The following is a 15,035-nucleotide window of genomic DNA, read 5'->3' as shown; positions in this document are numbered from 1 at the left end:
CCTCTTACTAATGAATGTATCTTATGTATATAAACTCATGTGTATTTCATATTTTATCCAACGTGAAACTTTATTTGTATCCAACATATACACTGTCCAGATTATAAAAAGTTCTCATTAAAAAATGTACATAATATTTTTTACAACAAAAAAACTCATATTATATTTTTTAGAAACTTTTTTTTATTTTAGCATCTAGAATGATATAGTATACTAAATATTATAGTAAAGCAATTTTTGGAATATAAAATATGATTATACCAATAATCATATACAAACCCTAAACTCTATGATCATAGCAATAATCGTATATCAAACCCTAACTCTACATCACTTATTAAGAGGATACAAATCACTCCATCAAAGCGACTCATGTAAGACCAAACCTTATGTATGTATAAACCAAATGAGTATACGTGTATGTAAGCAATTCATCTAAGATTCCTCATGCATGAAGGATCACCCAAAAGCATATATGTCATGCATCATATGAGCATCTCCACATGAACCATTACGTATTCATAATNTTTCTAGATATGAAGATGAAGTTCTGGTAATGATTTTAGAATTGGTTTTTTTCTCATAAATTTATTTGTTTATTGTTGATATAGATGATTGAAGATCCATATAAACTAAAAATATGGCCAAATTATAATATATAAGTAGGTATCAACTTAACTTTATAAGTAGGTTTTGTGACATTTAATTAGGTTTAGAATCCACTTTCTAATATAGTATAAGCGTCTATTTGTTAGACTTGTCATATCCTTTGTTATCAGGTCTCCATTGAACCATCCATAAATATGTAGTCCCATGTTTGAGACGCCCAATCCTTGGTTTCAGGAGATATGTAGGAGTTCTCCTGTTGGTTGGAGATATAAGAAAATTACATTATATAAATATGTGCAAACCTCACCTTAACGCTTGCGTGGTTAAATTAGACTTGAAAAGTCTAGTTTATAAGATATACCTACAAATTTAATATTGTGACTTTTTATGGATGATCACATTATTATTGATACTTCATATCAAATGTGACTTAGTAAGCTTTTATTGGTTTTGTCTTGAACATTATATCTATTAATTGGTTTAAGGCTCAAATTATTGAGATATATTGAAATTATGGAGTTTTAGGTATATGGAGGTAGAGTGAGAAGAAATGAAACACTAATCGATATTAGTGGAGATGTATTACAATTTATTGATGTGTTGCTGTGTTCATAAAGCCTAAAGACTACCCCTTATTTATGCTAATTAAATCCTAGCTAATTAGTGAAATCAACCATGATAAGATAAGGAAATATGGTAACTAATCTTAAGATATAATGAAGAAATAGGGAAAGCAACCTGAGAGGATTATCTAAAATATGACACTTTCATATATTCTAGCAAGATGCTTTGATTTATTCCTTGCCACTTCATATTTGTAATTCGCTGTCACATGGCAACTATATTCTCAAACACCAGACTTTTGGTAAAATATTGCACTTTCTTTCCTTTCTTAGATTCATATCTTTTTTTCTAAAAAACATATGATGTGACCTAACTATGTCTCTTCCTCATAAGAATAACGGCAAAGATCTCGTTAATTTTTTTTTCCTGAAGTTTTCTTTTGACTTATCTTGATTTATTGCGTGAAATCTGAGCTCTAACCACAACCATTGACTTTTTTAAAAGTATTGAACTTAAACACATTTAGAAGAATTATATTGGATTTATTTGCCTTACTTTGCTACCATATACCTTTCACTATCTGCTTTATATTTTAACAGACCAAACGAGAAGAGTTGCTTCAATATGTACAAACTGCAATTTCAGGGCTGAAAGTAAATGCTGATCTTATGAGGTTGTTGCTAAGCATATATATCTTTTGTGGTGCTTTTTCGAATTTGAGGTTTTGTTTCATGTATTAGGGATGTATGTATGATTAAAGGTATGATTTGGAAAGATGAAACATATAGAAGATTATTTGTCACTTTGATTAAGAGAAAGACACCTACAAGAAATACCTAATAGCTTTGTAACTATTTACTTTATAAGCTCAAGTAACCTATTGAATCATATACAAAGTTTCTTAAGAGATCTTGAGGTGCGGGCATTTTTAACAAAATTGTCTCATATAAAATATATATACTGCAATTTGAGGGAGAGTATTAGATATATATAATTTGACCATGTTGGAGACATGATTTGATTACATCATATAGAGATATATGATATAGGAAAATATCTTACAAAATATTTCTCTCTATAAGATACCAATATTGTTTTTTTTTTTATTGTACCTTTTATTCCCAATAAGTTCATGCTAGGCATTACAGTTATTACATAAAGATTTTATTAAAAAAAATGAAAAGAAAAAGAAAAGAAAAACATGGGTGGACCACACCAAACCCATGATAAAACTACAGTGTACAAATAGGCAAATAATGCCTATTATGAAAAAAAAAAACTAAAAATATAAAAAAAAAAATAAATGGATGGAATCCACTTATATTGTTTCCTATGATTATCTTTAAAATATTCCAAACCTTGAATTCCATATGCCTAGAACAAACAACATATTAATAGATTTATTATAAGTCAACCCTCTCACATTTAAAGAAAGACCTGCAAAACTCATTAGTGCTTTGTAGAAGTCCTTGCTTCGAAGGATTTAGTATTAACTTTCCTTGGTTTATCCCTATTGGTTTTCCTTGTAGTTTAAATGGGTTCATCATCCTATTTATTATTAGAATCTTCTCACTCATCAAGCATATTAGCCAATTTGAAAGCTAATTTCAATCCCTCCCCAAAATGAGCTTCTTTAGATGTCAAAGAATTAGGAAATACCTTAGAACTTCTATGAGATGAATCTAGTCATTGTAAACCCTGCAAACTATTGATAATGTGAGCGACATCCTCTAGAGAATGCATGCCAACCAAGAAATTAGACACTACTAGTGCTCCACCTATAGAAACATCTAGTTTATTAACAAAAGAAGATTAACTTGCAACACAGATAATATCTAGTTTATCAGTTTGGTCTCATAATTGTTTCTTCTTAGGCTACCCTTAGTCTAAAAACGGATATATGCATTTCTCATGCTCCCTTTATAGTTGTTTGATTTTAGTTGTTGTTACCGTTTTTGAGTCTTCTTGTTACTTTGTGTCAATTTCCTTCCTTTTTAAGACTTCCCAAGCCCCATTACGATCCTCTTGTCTTTGAACCCACGGACATAACTGGTGTGCTGCTAGAATCACCACCTCTACCTTCTCTCCAAGTTTATCATTGTAGGCAACATTCACGCTTTCCTATTGGGACAACTATTGACTCTACTCCGACACCACCTCCTCTGCCACTTTTGGTTTTGCCTTTTTGAGCTTGATCTTCCTATTTCCCTTTGTAATGATACACACTTTACTGAAAATCCTTCCCCTTATTACATCACTTTCAGTTATCATTGATTGTCTCCCTCCTATTACACTTGTCTCTCTTGCATTTCCTCTGTGTATATTTGTTAGGGAGTTAATTGTATATAGGAGGAGGGGTAAAGTCACAGAGTCTAACTGCCAAGGCAGTTAGGAATAGTTTCTGTTAGTGCTGTTAGTGAGTGATATAAAAGGGGGATTAGTGGGTTGGTGGAGAGTAGTTTTGGAGTGTTATTGTTTCGCGGGAACTCTTAGTAGTTCTTTGGAGGGAGGTTAAGCTCTCGGGTTACGTTGTAACATTCTTGTTGATTCTTTTCAATAAAAGGAGGCTGTATAATTCAGAGAAGTTGTCTTTGTGTGTTCTCGAGTGTTTTCCATAGGTTCCTGATCACAAGAACCTATCATTTGGTCCGACCTGCCGGATCACAAAGGGGAGGAGCCAACTATGGGGAGCGAGACGGAGGGAAGGTTAGATAACTTGGAGATCACGGTTGAGGGAATCAAAGATGAGACCGCTGCAATCAGAGCGACGTGCAGCAATTGATGAGAATGATGGGGGGAGTTTCGAACCATCAAGGAGGTGGTTCTGAAGGGAGCAGTAGTCGGTGAACGAGAACCCAGGGAGGGCCGATACTGGGGGAATCGCGGGCAACTGGCGGAAGAAGGTGGAACTGCCATCATTCGAAGGCGGAGACCATACATTTGGATTAATCGGGCTGAAAGATTTTTTGACATTCAGAAGGTAGCCGAGGAGGATAAGGTCGAACTCGCTTACATTAGTATGGAGGGAAGCGCGAGTTATTGGTTCAAGTATTGGCGGGATAAAACCAGAAATCGGACGTGGATGGGTTTGAAGGATGGGTTGATCAATCGATTCGGTGGTGGGTTCCGGGGAACGGTTTACGAACAGATGGCCACCTTGAGGCAAGAAGGAGCGCTGGAAGAGTTTGTAAGGAGTTTTGAGATGTTACTAGGTCAGACCCAGGGCCTATCGGAGGAGCTGATTTTGGGTTTCTTTCTGGCGGGGTTACGTGAAGATATTAAAGGCCAGGTTAGAATTCAGAATCCCCTGATTTGATGGTCGCAATCAGAGTTGCGAGAGACGTGGAGGACGCCATAAATCGTGCATGCGGAGGAGGTTGGAACGGGCTCAAGATGACCCACGGGGTAATCGAACTGCGACGGCGATAGTGAGGGCTGATGGAGATCGCAGTATCGCGACGAGGGCTGGTGGTTAGAAGGAGCGGGTACGACCAGGAGAGAAGGTGCGACGGTGGCTAATAGCACCAATGCGAGGGCCAATGGCTCGGCCGGAGGAGAAAATAAGAATCGAATGGTCAGAAACTTACCTTATCCAGAGTATCTGAAGAGGAGGGAAGAAGGGAGGTGCTTCCGATGCGGAGGGCCGTTCGCACCGGGTCACCGGTGTGCGGAGAAGGGCTTGAGAGTACTGCTTTTGGCGGAGGACGAGGAGGGCGAGTTGGAGGAAAACGCTGACCTTGAGACGAAACCTATGGAGCTCTCGGCTTGCTCGGCGGAGGGTCTAACGCCTCCCAAAACCATGAAACTGACCGGGCTGATAGGAGAAAAATGAGTGGTAGTCTTGATCGATAGCGGAGCCAGCCATAATTTCATCAGCCGGAAGGTGGTGGAGGAACTGAGGCTTCCGGTAACAGAAACGGCCACATACGCGGTGAGTTTGGGTGACGGGTGTAAGAAGTGGACCAGGGGGCGATGTGAAAAGGTGGGATTGATGCTGGGAAATGTGAAGGTAGAGGAGGACATGCATGTGTTTGATCTCGGTGGAGTGGATTTAATATTGGGTATTGCATGGTTGGCAAAACTGGGTGAGGTGGTTATTAACTGGAAAGAGATGTCTATGCAGTATGTGGTGGATGGAGAGAAGAAGAAAATCTGCGGTGACCCAGCTTTGGCAAGACAGCTGGTGGAACCAGGTGCACTTACAAAAATCACAGATGCTGAGTCATGGTTCTTGGTGTGGGAACTGTGCATAGTGGAGGCCAGGGGAAACGGTGACATGAAGGATGATTTGACGGAGCAACAGAAGACAGACCTCATAAAAGTATTGCGGGCCCACTGCAAGGTGTTTATGGAGAGAGAGGGACTACCTCCTTCACGTGATTCACAGCACCGAATAGTGCTTAAGGAAGGTAAGGATCCTATAAATGTAAGGCCTTACAGGTATCCTTTCTTCGTGAAAGAGGAGCTCGAGAAACAGGTTGCAGATATGCTTCGGCTGGAATTATTCGACCCAGTCAAAGCCCGTTTTCCAGCCCGGTAATTTTAGTGAAAAAGAAAGATGGAAGCTGGAGATTTTGTGTGGATTATCGGGCATTGAACAAGGCTACGATACCGGATAAATTTCCTATTCCGGTAATTGAAGAACTATTGGATGAGCTCAAGGGTGCTAGGTATTTCTCTAAGCTGGACTTGAAGGTGGGTTACCACCAGATACGAATGAGAGAGGAGGACATCCAAGACTGCATTCAGAACCCACCAAGGCTTGTTCGAATTTATGGTGATGCCTTTCGGGTTAATGAATGCCCCGGAAACGTTTCAAAGTGCCATGAACAGATTAATGGCACCTATTTGAGGAAATGGGTACTGGTTTTTTTTGATGACATATTGGTGTACAGCCCATCCTGGGAAGAGCATCTCCACCACTTAACAGTGGTACTGCAGCTGCTGGAAGAGAAGGAGTGGGTAGCAAATCAAAAGAAATGTGAGTTTGGGAAAAGGAGGATTCAATATTTGGGGCACCAGATTTCGGAGCAAGGAGTGGAGATGGATCGGGATAAGATAAGGGCCATGCTGGAGTGGGAAGAACCCCAGAATTTGAAGGCATTGAGAGGGTTTTTGGGCTTAACGGGGTATTATAGGAGGTTTGTGCCGAAGTATGGGGAGCTAGCTAAACCTCTCACGGAGTTGTTGAAAAAGGGAAAGTTTGAGTGGTCTGAGGAAGCCCGGGCAGCTATGGGATCTCTAAAGAGGGCAATGACAACGGCACTGGTGCTAACACTGCCCGACTTTACACAGGAATTTCATGTGGAGTGTGATGCTCTGGGAGTGGAGTGGGCGCTGTATTGATGCAACATAAGAAGCCCATTGCTTTCTTCAGCAGGGCATTGTCTGAGGGGTCTCGGTCTAAGTCAATTTATGAGAAGGAGTTAATGGCGTTGGTTATGGCCATCCAGCATTGGAGACCCTATCTATTGAGGAGGAGGTTTGTGGTTTATACGGATCAGCGCAGCCTCAAATATCTGTTGGAGCAAAGAATAACGACGCATAGCCAGCAGAATTGGATAGCCAAATTGATGGGGTATGATTTCGAGATAGTTTATAAATTAGGAAGTTCCAACAAGGTAGCAGATGCCTTGTCTCGTAAAGAAGAAAGGGGTACAGAGGAGGGAGAACTACGGGCACTTTCCAGGCCTATTGGCATGACTTTCAAGAGGTTTTAAAAGAAGTAGAAGAAGATGACATGCTGCGAAAGATTATGGATGATCTCAAGGGGACCCAACGAGCCATGAAGCATACACGATGGAGAATGATCGCCTTCACTATAAAGGACGATTGGTGTTATCAGCTAAATCGAGTTGGATTCCCAAGCTTCTAGCGGAGTTTCATGTGACGAGTACAGGAGGCCATTCGGGTGTGTTTCGTACTTACCGGAAAATTGCCCAATCACTATATTGGCCAGGAATGAAGAGAACGGTGACTGATTTTGTCGCGGGGTGCGTAATTTGTCAACAGCACAAGTACCTGGCTGCCTCTCCTCAGGGTCTTTTGCAGCCATTACCGATCCCACAAGCCATTTGGGAAGAAATAAGCCTTGATTTCATAGTTAAGCTACCCAAGTCACACGGGTCTGACGCAATACTGGTGGTAGTTGACAGGCTGAGTAAGTATAGCCACTTTATTGCTTTGAAACATCCTTATTCGGCTCGCACGGTTGCAGAGAAGTTCGTTCAAGAAATAGTGAGGTTACATGGGATCCCTATGTCAGTAGTCAGTGATAGAGACCCCCTGTTTTTAAGTATATTTTGGAAAGAGCTCTTCAGGATGCAGGGTACTCAGCTTAGTATGAGCACCGCATACCATCCTGAGTCGGATGGCCAGACTGAAGTGGTGAACAGAATTTTGGAGGGGTATTTGAGGTGTTTTTGCTCAGAGCAGCCGAGGAGTTGGAAGTTGATGCTTCCTTGGGCTGAGTACTGGTATAATACCAGTTATCAAAGTGCAGCCAGGTGTTCCCCTTTTGAAATAGTTTATGGAAGAGCACCTCCAGCTTTGAGTCGGTTTATTCCTGGGGAGACAGGGTGGAGTCGGTGGTTCAAGATTTGATGACAAGGGATGAAGCTTTGAAACAGCTTAAAATGCATTTAAGGCAAGCACAAGAGGCGATGAGTAATCAGGCAAATAAGAAAAGGAAAGAATCAGACATTAAGATAGGCGATTGGGTCTATTTAAAGATTAGACCCCATAGACAATCATCCATGCCAACTCGCTTACATCCGAAGCTATCGGCAAGGTATTATGGACCCTTTGAGGTATTACAGCAGATAGGGAAAGTTGCGTTTCGGTTGCAATTACCAGAGGCAGCCAGAATCCATCCCATATTCCACGTTTCCCAATTGAAGAAAGCTGTGGGGGAGAAGAAAGTGGAAAAAGAGCTTCCAGCTGAGTTACACGCAGATGGACCAATGTTTAGACCAGCCAGGGTGCTGGACAGGAGAACTCGACAACTGGGAGCAGAGGAAATACCCCAAGTTTTGATAGAATGGCAAGAAGGGGGACAAGAGAGTGCCACATGGGAAGATGAGGTGACTATACAAGAGCAATACCCGGAGTTCAACCTTGGGGACAAGGTTGTTGGAGGAGAGGGGAGTAATGTTAGGGAGTTAATTGTATATAGGAGGAGGGTAAAGTCACAGAGTCTAACTGCCAAGGCAGTTAGGAATAGTTTCTCTTAGTGCTGTTAGTGAGTGATATAAAAGGGGGATTAGTGGTTGGTGGAGAGTAGTTTTGGAGTGTTATTGTTTCGCGGGAACTCTTAGTAGTTCTTTGGAGGGAGGTTAAGCTCTCGGGTTACGTTGTAACACATTCTTGTTGATTCTTTTCAATAAAAGGAGGCTGTATAATTCAGAGAAGTTGTCTTTGTGTGTTCTCGAGTGTTTTTCCATAGGTTCCTGATCACAAGAACCTATCAATATTTCTAAAGTTGTAGGTGATACTTTGACCCACTTTGGTTGGAGACAAGTCATGCTTGGTAAACTGTGTGCTTTATAGAACAATGGTAATTGGGATCTCATTCCTTTAACTCTAGGGAAGTCAGTTGTTGGTTTCTATGGGTCTTTGTAGTCAAAGTTTGTCATGGTGGCACTACAATTGACTCAAACCTAGTTTGGTAGAAAAAAGTTCAACTCAAATATTTTGGTTAGACTTTGGTGAAATGGTACCTATGGTTGCCAAGATGGCCTTTGTTAGATTATTCTTAACCATGGCTACTCTTCAAGGATTGTCCATGTACCCACTGGATGTTAAAAATGCCTTACTACATGGTGATTTGTAGGAGGAAATATTTGTAGAGCAACCACTTGGGTTTGTTGCTCAAGGGGAGTCTTCTAATTTAGTAGATTCAGTGTAGTAGTTTAACAATTTGATATGACTTGAAGAGAAGTTGTGCTTTGTTCTCATTCAATTGTTAGGTATCTACTCAATAATGCATGTTCATGACATTGTTCTTCCATGTGTGATTGCCATGGCATCTCACAGATTAAACAACACCTTGATCACCATGGCATCTCACAGATTAAACAACACCTTTGTCATCATTTTCAGAAAAAAAGATCTCCAATAAACTTAGGTACTTCTTTGGGATAGAGGCAGCACAATCTAACAATGAACTTATTATTTCCTAGAGGAAGTGTGCACTAAATATTTTAGAGGAGATTGGGCCATTGAATTCGAATCCCATTGACATACTTATGGATCGTAATGCTAAACTTCTATTGAGTCGGCATTAGGAACCCAAAATTGGAAAGAGAAAGAAGAGTAATATTCTTTATTGTATAGACTGAAAAGAACACAAAATAGGAGAGGACTCTCTCCTCCAAGGGTTTTCCCTTCACAAAGAGCTAAAGCTCAATCTACAAAATTATCCCAAAAGTCCCCTTCATATCAGGACCCCTCAACTATATAAAGGAAACCTCACTCACCCTAACAACCTAACTCAGAAGTACTTCTTAATCTGTCTCCTCCTGTTATACACATTATATCCTATTAGTCGGGGGAGCCACTTTCATATCCTAAGAGATACACTAGATTGGTTGAAAAACGCTGAGTTAGTTTCTTAATTCTTCATGTGCAAGACATTGAAATGCAGTCATTGTATTCTAAAATACATCAAAGGGACCCCTAAAAAAGGTTTTCTTTATAGATGTAATAATCATACTGAGTTGTGAGATATTTAAATGTAGATTGGGTAGACTCACTTAAACGAGATCTACTTATAGATATTGTGTCTTTATTGGCAATAACTTGATCTCTTGGAGAAACAAGAAGCAAAATGTGGTGGCCAAATCTAGTGTAGGAGTAGAGTTTAGTGCGATTTTGCATCTTGTAAGCTTATTTAGCTTAAATAGTTTCTTAAAGAATTGAGATTTGGGAAAGTTACACAAATTTCTCTCATTTGCTATAACCAAGTTGCTCTTTATATAGGTTCAAATTCAAGTTTTCACAAGATGACCAAATATATTGAGATAGATTCCCCTTCATTTGAGAAAATATTTATTTGGAGACATTATCACTCAGTTTGTTAATTCCAATGACCAATTAGTATATATCTTTACTAAACAATTGTGGAACCCTAGGATTTATTATGTATATAACTAGCTTGGTGCATATTATATCCTTTGGCTTGAAGGAGAGTGTAGATACTCTTTATATATAGGCTCCCATCCTATATGTATATATGTTCCCATATGTGCCAATTGAAATACAAAAGGATTATATCACATAATTGTATACCATTTCACTTTTCAATATGTATATTCATATGGGTACACAAGACACAAAATTCATATATTCCTTCTCGGTATCTCTTTTCTTAGCAGGGTTGAGAGTGTAGCATCATTCGGGACCTATTTTGTCTCTAATCCTTTGACATGTATTATGCAAACTTTGGTGATGAATGTGTCATTTCATACCGATACTTACAACCATTGATAACCTTTGCATGTAGGATCATCAAAAGCATTTTCTTATAAATATTTGTTCATTTCATGTTTGATGAATGGGAGCATCACTTGTTATTTTAAAACGCTAACAATATTTTTAACTGTGATGTATACACTTGTCAATGTCTCTGAGATACACTGTTTAAGTAAGACATTTAAGATTTCCTTTATTTGCATAACTGTTTGCCTTTATGTGCTTACCGGCCATAAAAATTAACCAATGCTCCTTGAATATATTTTGTTATCTATTATCAAATCAAGCATTTAAAGGAATTAATTAAAAATCTAGAATATATTATTGGATTCTGAAACTTCCAACCAACAATGCTGCATGTTTACAAGAGATTTTACCCAGATCCATTGATGCTGCGTATTCTTCCTCATCTATAATGTTTCACACCATTTTTATGGCTTGAGTACTATTAGTCTTTTCTCCTATTGTATGTGATACATTTTCTTTTCTCAGAATAGAAGTTGAAGCCTTTAAGTTAAAGGAAAACATTGAGAATATGAAGGCAAGGAACGAAAATGGAAATTTTGTAAATTCACCTAAAGAGACAACTGTGAAAGAAATAGAGGTCAGGTCTTATTTCTTGAACTATGAATGAGCTTCATATATGGTTTATGAGGATATTTTGGGAAACTTTTGAAAGACTCAAGATTGTGGATTTATTTGTATATTTATACATTAGTGACAATTAAACGTTTTGTTTAATTTCAGGCGGTTGATAAAGATATGGTGCAAGTTGTTCAAATGTGTTCTAAGTTGGAGGAACTCTTACTGAAAAAGAATACTTTAGCTCTGGTGATTCTCCACAACTTCATGCTGAAAAGGTCTTGCACAGTGATTTTTTGTTGTCTTTCTTTAGTTAATTTCTCTTACTCCAGGATTATAATATTGTTTCTCCAAGCTTCACTGAAAAGAACATATAAAACATTTAAATTGTTATTGTATTGTGCAAAAAATTTCATTCTATTCATTATACAAGGGCCTTTGAAATCCAACAGTGGTTGTGTTAGGTTTCTTGGTGTCAGGAAACGGTGTCAGGAAACCTAGATTCTCTATTAGATTAAGAAACGGACACAAAACCCACATGAAAACAAAGCAAGAACGTGTTTTATTAAATTGGAAACACCGAAAATGTTCAACAACATCCAAGGGAAGGAATTCCCTTTACACAGGAACAAACCTATTCAAAGAAAAACTCAAAACAAGTCCCCGATCTATACCCAACCCTCAAATTACCCTTGGAAAAAAAAACTGGATCCTTGTAACTCATTAATAGCTCCTCTATGACTAGTATGTGAAATTTGTTCGGAATAGTAGTCTTTTTAAAGACCCTATAATCAATATAGAATCTCCAACTGCCATCTCTCTTCTTTACTAAGATCACTGAACTAGAATAAGGACTATTACTTGGCCTGATTATTCCTGTCCCCAACATTTCTGCCACCTGTTTCTCAATTTCAGTCTTCAATAGATGAGGATACCTATAGGGCCTCACGTTTATTGGGTCCACGCCAACTTTGATAGGAATTCGGTGATTCAAATGTTTGTTCGGTGGAAGCCCTTTTTGTTCATTGAAAATTCCCTCAAAATCTCCCAAAATCTCTTCCAACTCTACATTTGTTTCAATGTTACATGCTCCTCACTATGTTTCCTTCCCTCCAATTCAACACTCCCTAGACTTCATACCAACGTCACCAATTCAATCTATGTCTCTTTCAATAAGGCCTCAGGTGTAACGACCATTTTTATCAGTGAGGGACCCCCTTTTATTCTCACCACCCTCTCCTATTGGTTGAAACTCTATTCAAATTTCTCCAATTAATCCTGACTTCTCCTAGTGAAGCCAACCAAGCTAATCCTAGAACGAGGGCCACCCCTCCTAGTTCAAACAGATAAAACCTTTCTCTTACCTTCAATCCCTCCAGCTGTAAGGATATATCTCTATAACACCTACTGGTGGTCTTTTGGTGCCCATCTCCCAAGCAAACCTTGTAAGGAAGAGTTTCGTCTATTGTCAAACCCGACTAAGCCACGAACTTGTTTGAAATAAAATTGTAGTTGGCACCACTATCAATCAAAATCAACACCTTCCTCTCGTTCAACCACCCATGTAACTTCATGGTGGTGGTTTGGGTCAATCCTCTTGTAGAAAATAATGATAATTCCATCCGAATTTGTTCCTTCTGCTCCTCTTCCTCATGTTCACATTCCTCCTCATCATCACCCATGATTAACACCTTGATATTCTTGTCTGGGCATTTATGACTTGGGTTGTATGGTCCTCTACAATGAAAACACCTTCTCTCTTCCCTTCTTACGATGTATTCTAGATATGGTAAATTCCTCACCCCCTTGGTTCTGTTCTCCCTCGAAGTAGTACTTCCAACCTTAGATCCCACCGATATACCACCCCTTTTCTCCCGGGTTTGCTCCTAGTTCCTTTCAATGTTTCCACTTTGGAAACAACCCCTCCTCTGCCTTGATAATGACCTGAATAGAAACCACTTTTGCTCGTCGTTCTCTCCCTAGACTTAGCATCCCTTGAAACTTCTTCCACATCCTTGACTATCTCCATTGCTCTCAAAAGATCCTTAGGATTATGTGGCCTAATCTGACTTCTAATATTAATATGTAACCCTGCAAAAAAATAACCCAACAATTGTTCTTCCGTCAATTCCGTTGTTTGGCCAAGTATCATCTCAAACTCCTGGATGTACTCCTCTACTTCTCCTTTTTGCCTAATAGCTGCCAATTTTTCAAAAACCGAACATATATCCTTCCCTCCAAACCTCCTAATCAGAGCTTCCGTCAATTCCTCCCGAGAAGGATTCTTGGTTTTCTTTCTCCAGAATCTGAACAAATGACTGGCTCCTCCTTCCATACTAATGAAAGCCAACCTGATTCTCTCTTGAGATGAGACCTCCTAAACTTCAAAGAACTTTTCAGCCCTTGATATCCATCCTACTGGGTGCCCTCCTTCAAACTTCGGAAGTTACACTCTTTTCATCCAACCCCTCTAATTCTCCTTCCTCTCTTCCTCCCATTCTTCTTCGGTATCCTCCTTTCTTGCTAGTCTGTCTCCGTTTACATACCCTCAATTTCCTTCTAACCCTCTTTCCATGTTCTTGATTTTTCGCAACACATCCTCATCATATCATTGAGCCTTTGGAAGTTGGTTCTGGATTCCTCCCTCATCTCTTCAATCGCTCGTCCCTGTTCATTCAAAATTCTCTCCACTGTACTCATTCTACCGTCCATGCCTTTCCATCTTCTTGATCCGGCAGGTCAGACCAAATTGTTAGGTTTCTTGGTGTCAAGAAACCTAGATTCTCCATCAGATTAAGAAATGGACACAAAACCCACACGAAAGCAAAGCAAGAATGTGTTTTCAACAACATTGAGAGGAAGGAATTCCCTTTACACAGGAACAAACTTGTTCAAAGACAAACTCAAAACATGTCCATCCCAGACACGCTCCCCCCTTAAAAGACAAACATCCTAAGGCGTTATAACCGCCTAACCACAACTAATAACCCCTCCTAACAACCTTAACCTCTTCTCTCATTACTCCTAACTTCTATGTTTTATTTATGCCCTTTTCTTCTAACGTAAACCTTCAGGTTGTTGATAATATTAAATTTTGACCCTAGGAAACCTTCACCTACAATGTTAGGGATCTCAATCTTGTAATCATGGTTCAATGTAGCCACTTGGCATTTATCTAACACCTAAACCTGCGAGGTACCTTGTCAAAGACTGAACAAACTCACATGAGTCACACCCTACTCCTTTTACAGAATGATGTGATTATTTCTTAGTTCTGATTGGGTGCATTGGCATTGTACCTCCCTTTCCTCCACTTATAATGAGTTTTATCATCAACTTTGTAGTATGGCCGTATCAGAAGACATTAATGTTTTCTCCATTATGTATTGTATTGTTCATCATTAATACTCAACAGCTTCTGCAAGTAAGCAGAGTCTTTATATTTCCAATGAAGTGATGCTTAGTTTCCTGCATTTCCGTGTGACACGTTTTTTCTGTTGATGATGTATGATTGTATCATTTGCAGGTTGACAAATTGAAAGTTTTATCAGAGTCTCTTGCAAATTCTACCAAAAAAGCTGAGAATCGCATCACAGAAAACAGGTCCTGAAACAGTTATTATGAAAAGAAGTTTCTTTCTTTTTATGTTTTGTACTTGCACATACACTTGCATCTTTGCCGAGTATCATGTAATGGTACTGGCATACTTTCATCTCTTTTTCATAGATATGCCTCTTCTAACTGTATAACACGCTGATACTCATGCATGCTTTCAGCTGTTTGGCTAGTTGATAATTAATACCAAACAG

At 39.1% G+C, this 15,035-nt stretch overlaps 2 protein-coding genes across 2 annotated transcripts; both read left to right on the top strand.

Moving 5' to 3' along the window:
* The first annotated feature begins 4,744 nt into the window (after window positions 1–4,744).
* LOC148194422 (uncharacterized) lies at window positions 4,745–5,713 on the top strand. Its single transcript, XM_088097226.1, has 2 exons — window positions 4,745–4,952; window positions 5,013–5,713. Exons 1-2 carry the CDS (start codon window positions 4,745–4,747, stop codon window positions 5,711–5,713), a joined length of 909 nt encoding a protein of 302 aa, XP_087953352.1.
* Window positions 5,714–7,775: 2,062 nt separating this feature from the next.
* Window positions 7,776–8,405, top strand: LOC148194421 (uncharacterized). Its single transcript, XM_088097224.1, has one exon. It carries the CDS (start codon window positions 7,776–7,778, stop codon window positions 8,403–8,405), a length of 630 nt encoding a protein of 209 aa, XP_087953350.1.
* Window positions 8,406–15,035: the final 6,630 nt, after the last annotated feature.

The sequence above is a fragment of the Vigna umbellata genome, chromosome 8, assembly GCF_029865625.1.
Source record: "Vigna umbellata cultivar VRB3 chromosome 8, Vumbellata_1.0, whole genome shotgun sequence".
Classification (NCBI taxonomy): domain Eukaryota; kingdom Viridiplantae; phylum Streptophyta; class Magnoliopsida; order Fabales; family Fabaceae; genus Vigna; species Vigna umbellata.
The sequence above is the reverse complement of the archived record's forward strand: the minus strand, read 5'-3'. Positions and strand labels throughout refer to the sequence as shown.

Bases quoted from the DNA above. Each gene is read 5' to 3' on its own strand.
- LOC148194422 (XM_088097226.1), top strand. From the start codon at position 4,745: ATGGTCAGAAACTTACCTTATCCAGAGTATCTGAAGAGGAGGGAAGAA. The intron at 4,953-5,012 runs GTCTAACGCCTC...AATGAGTGGTAG, and splicing joins CTCGGCTTGCTCGGCGGAGG to TCTTGATCGATAGCGGAGCC.
- LOC148194421 (XM_088097224.1), top strand. From the start codon at position 7,776: ATGACAAGGGATGAAGCTTTGAAACAGCTTAAAATGCATTTAAGGCAA.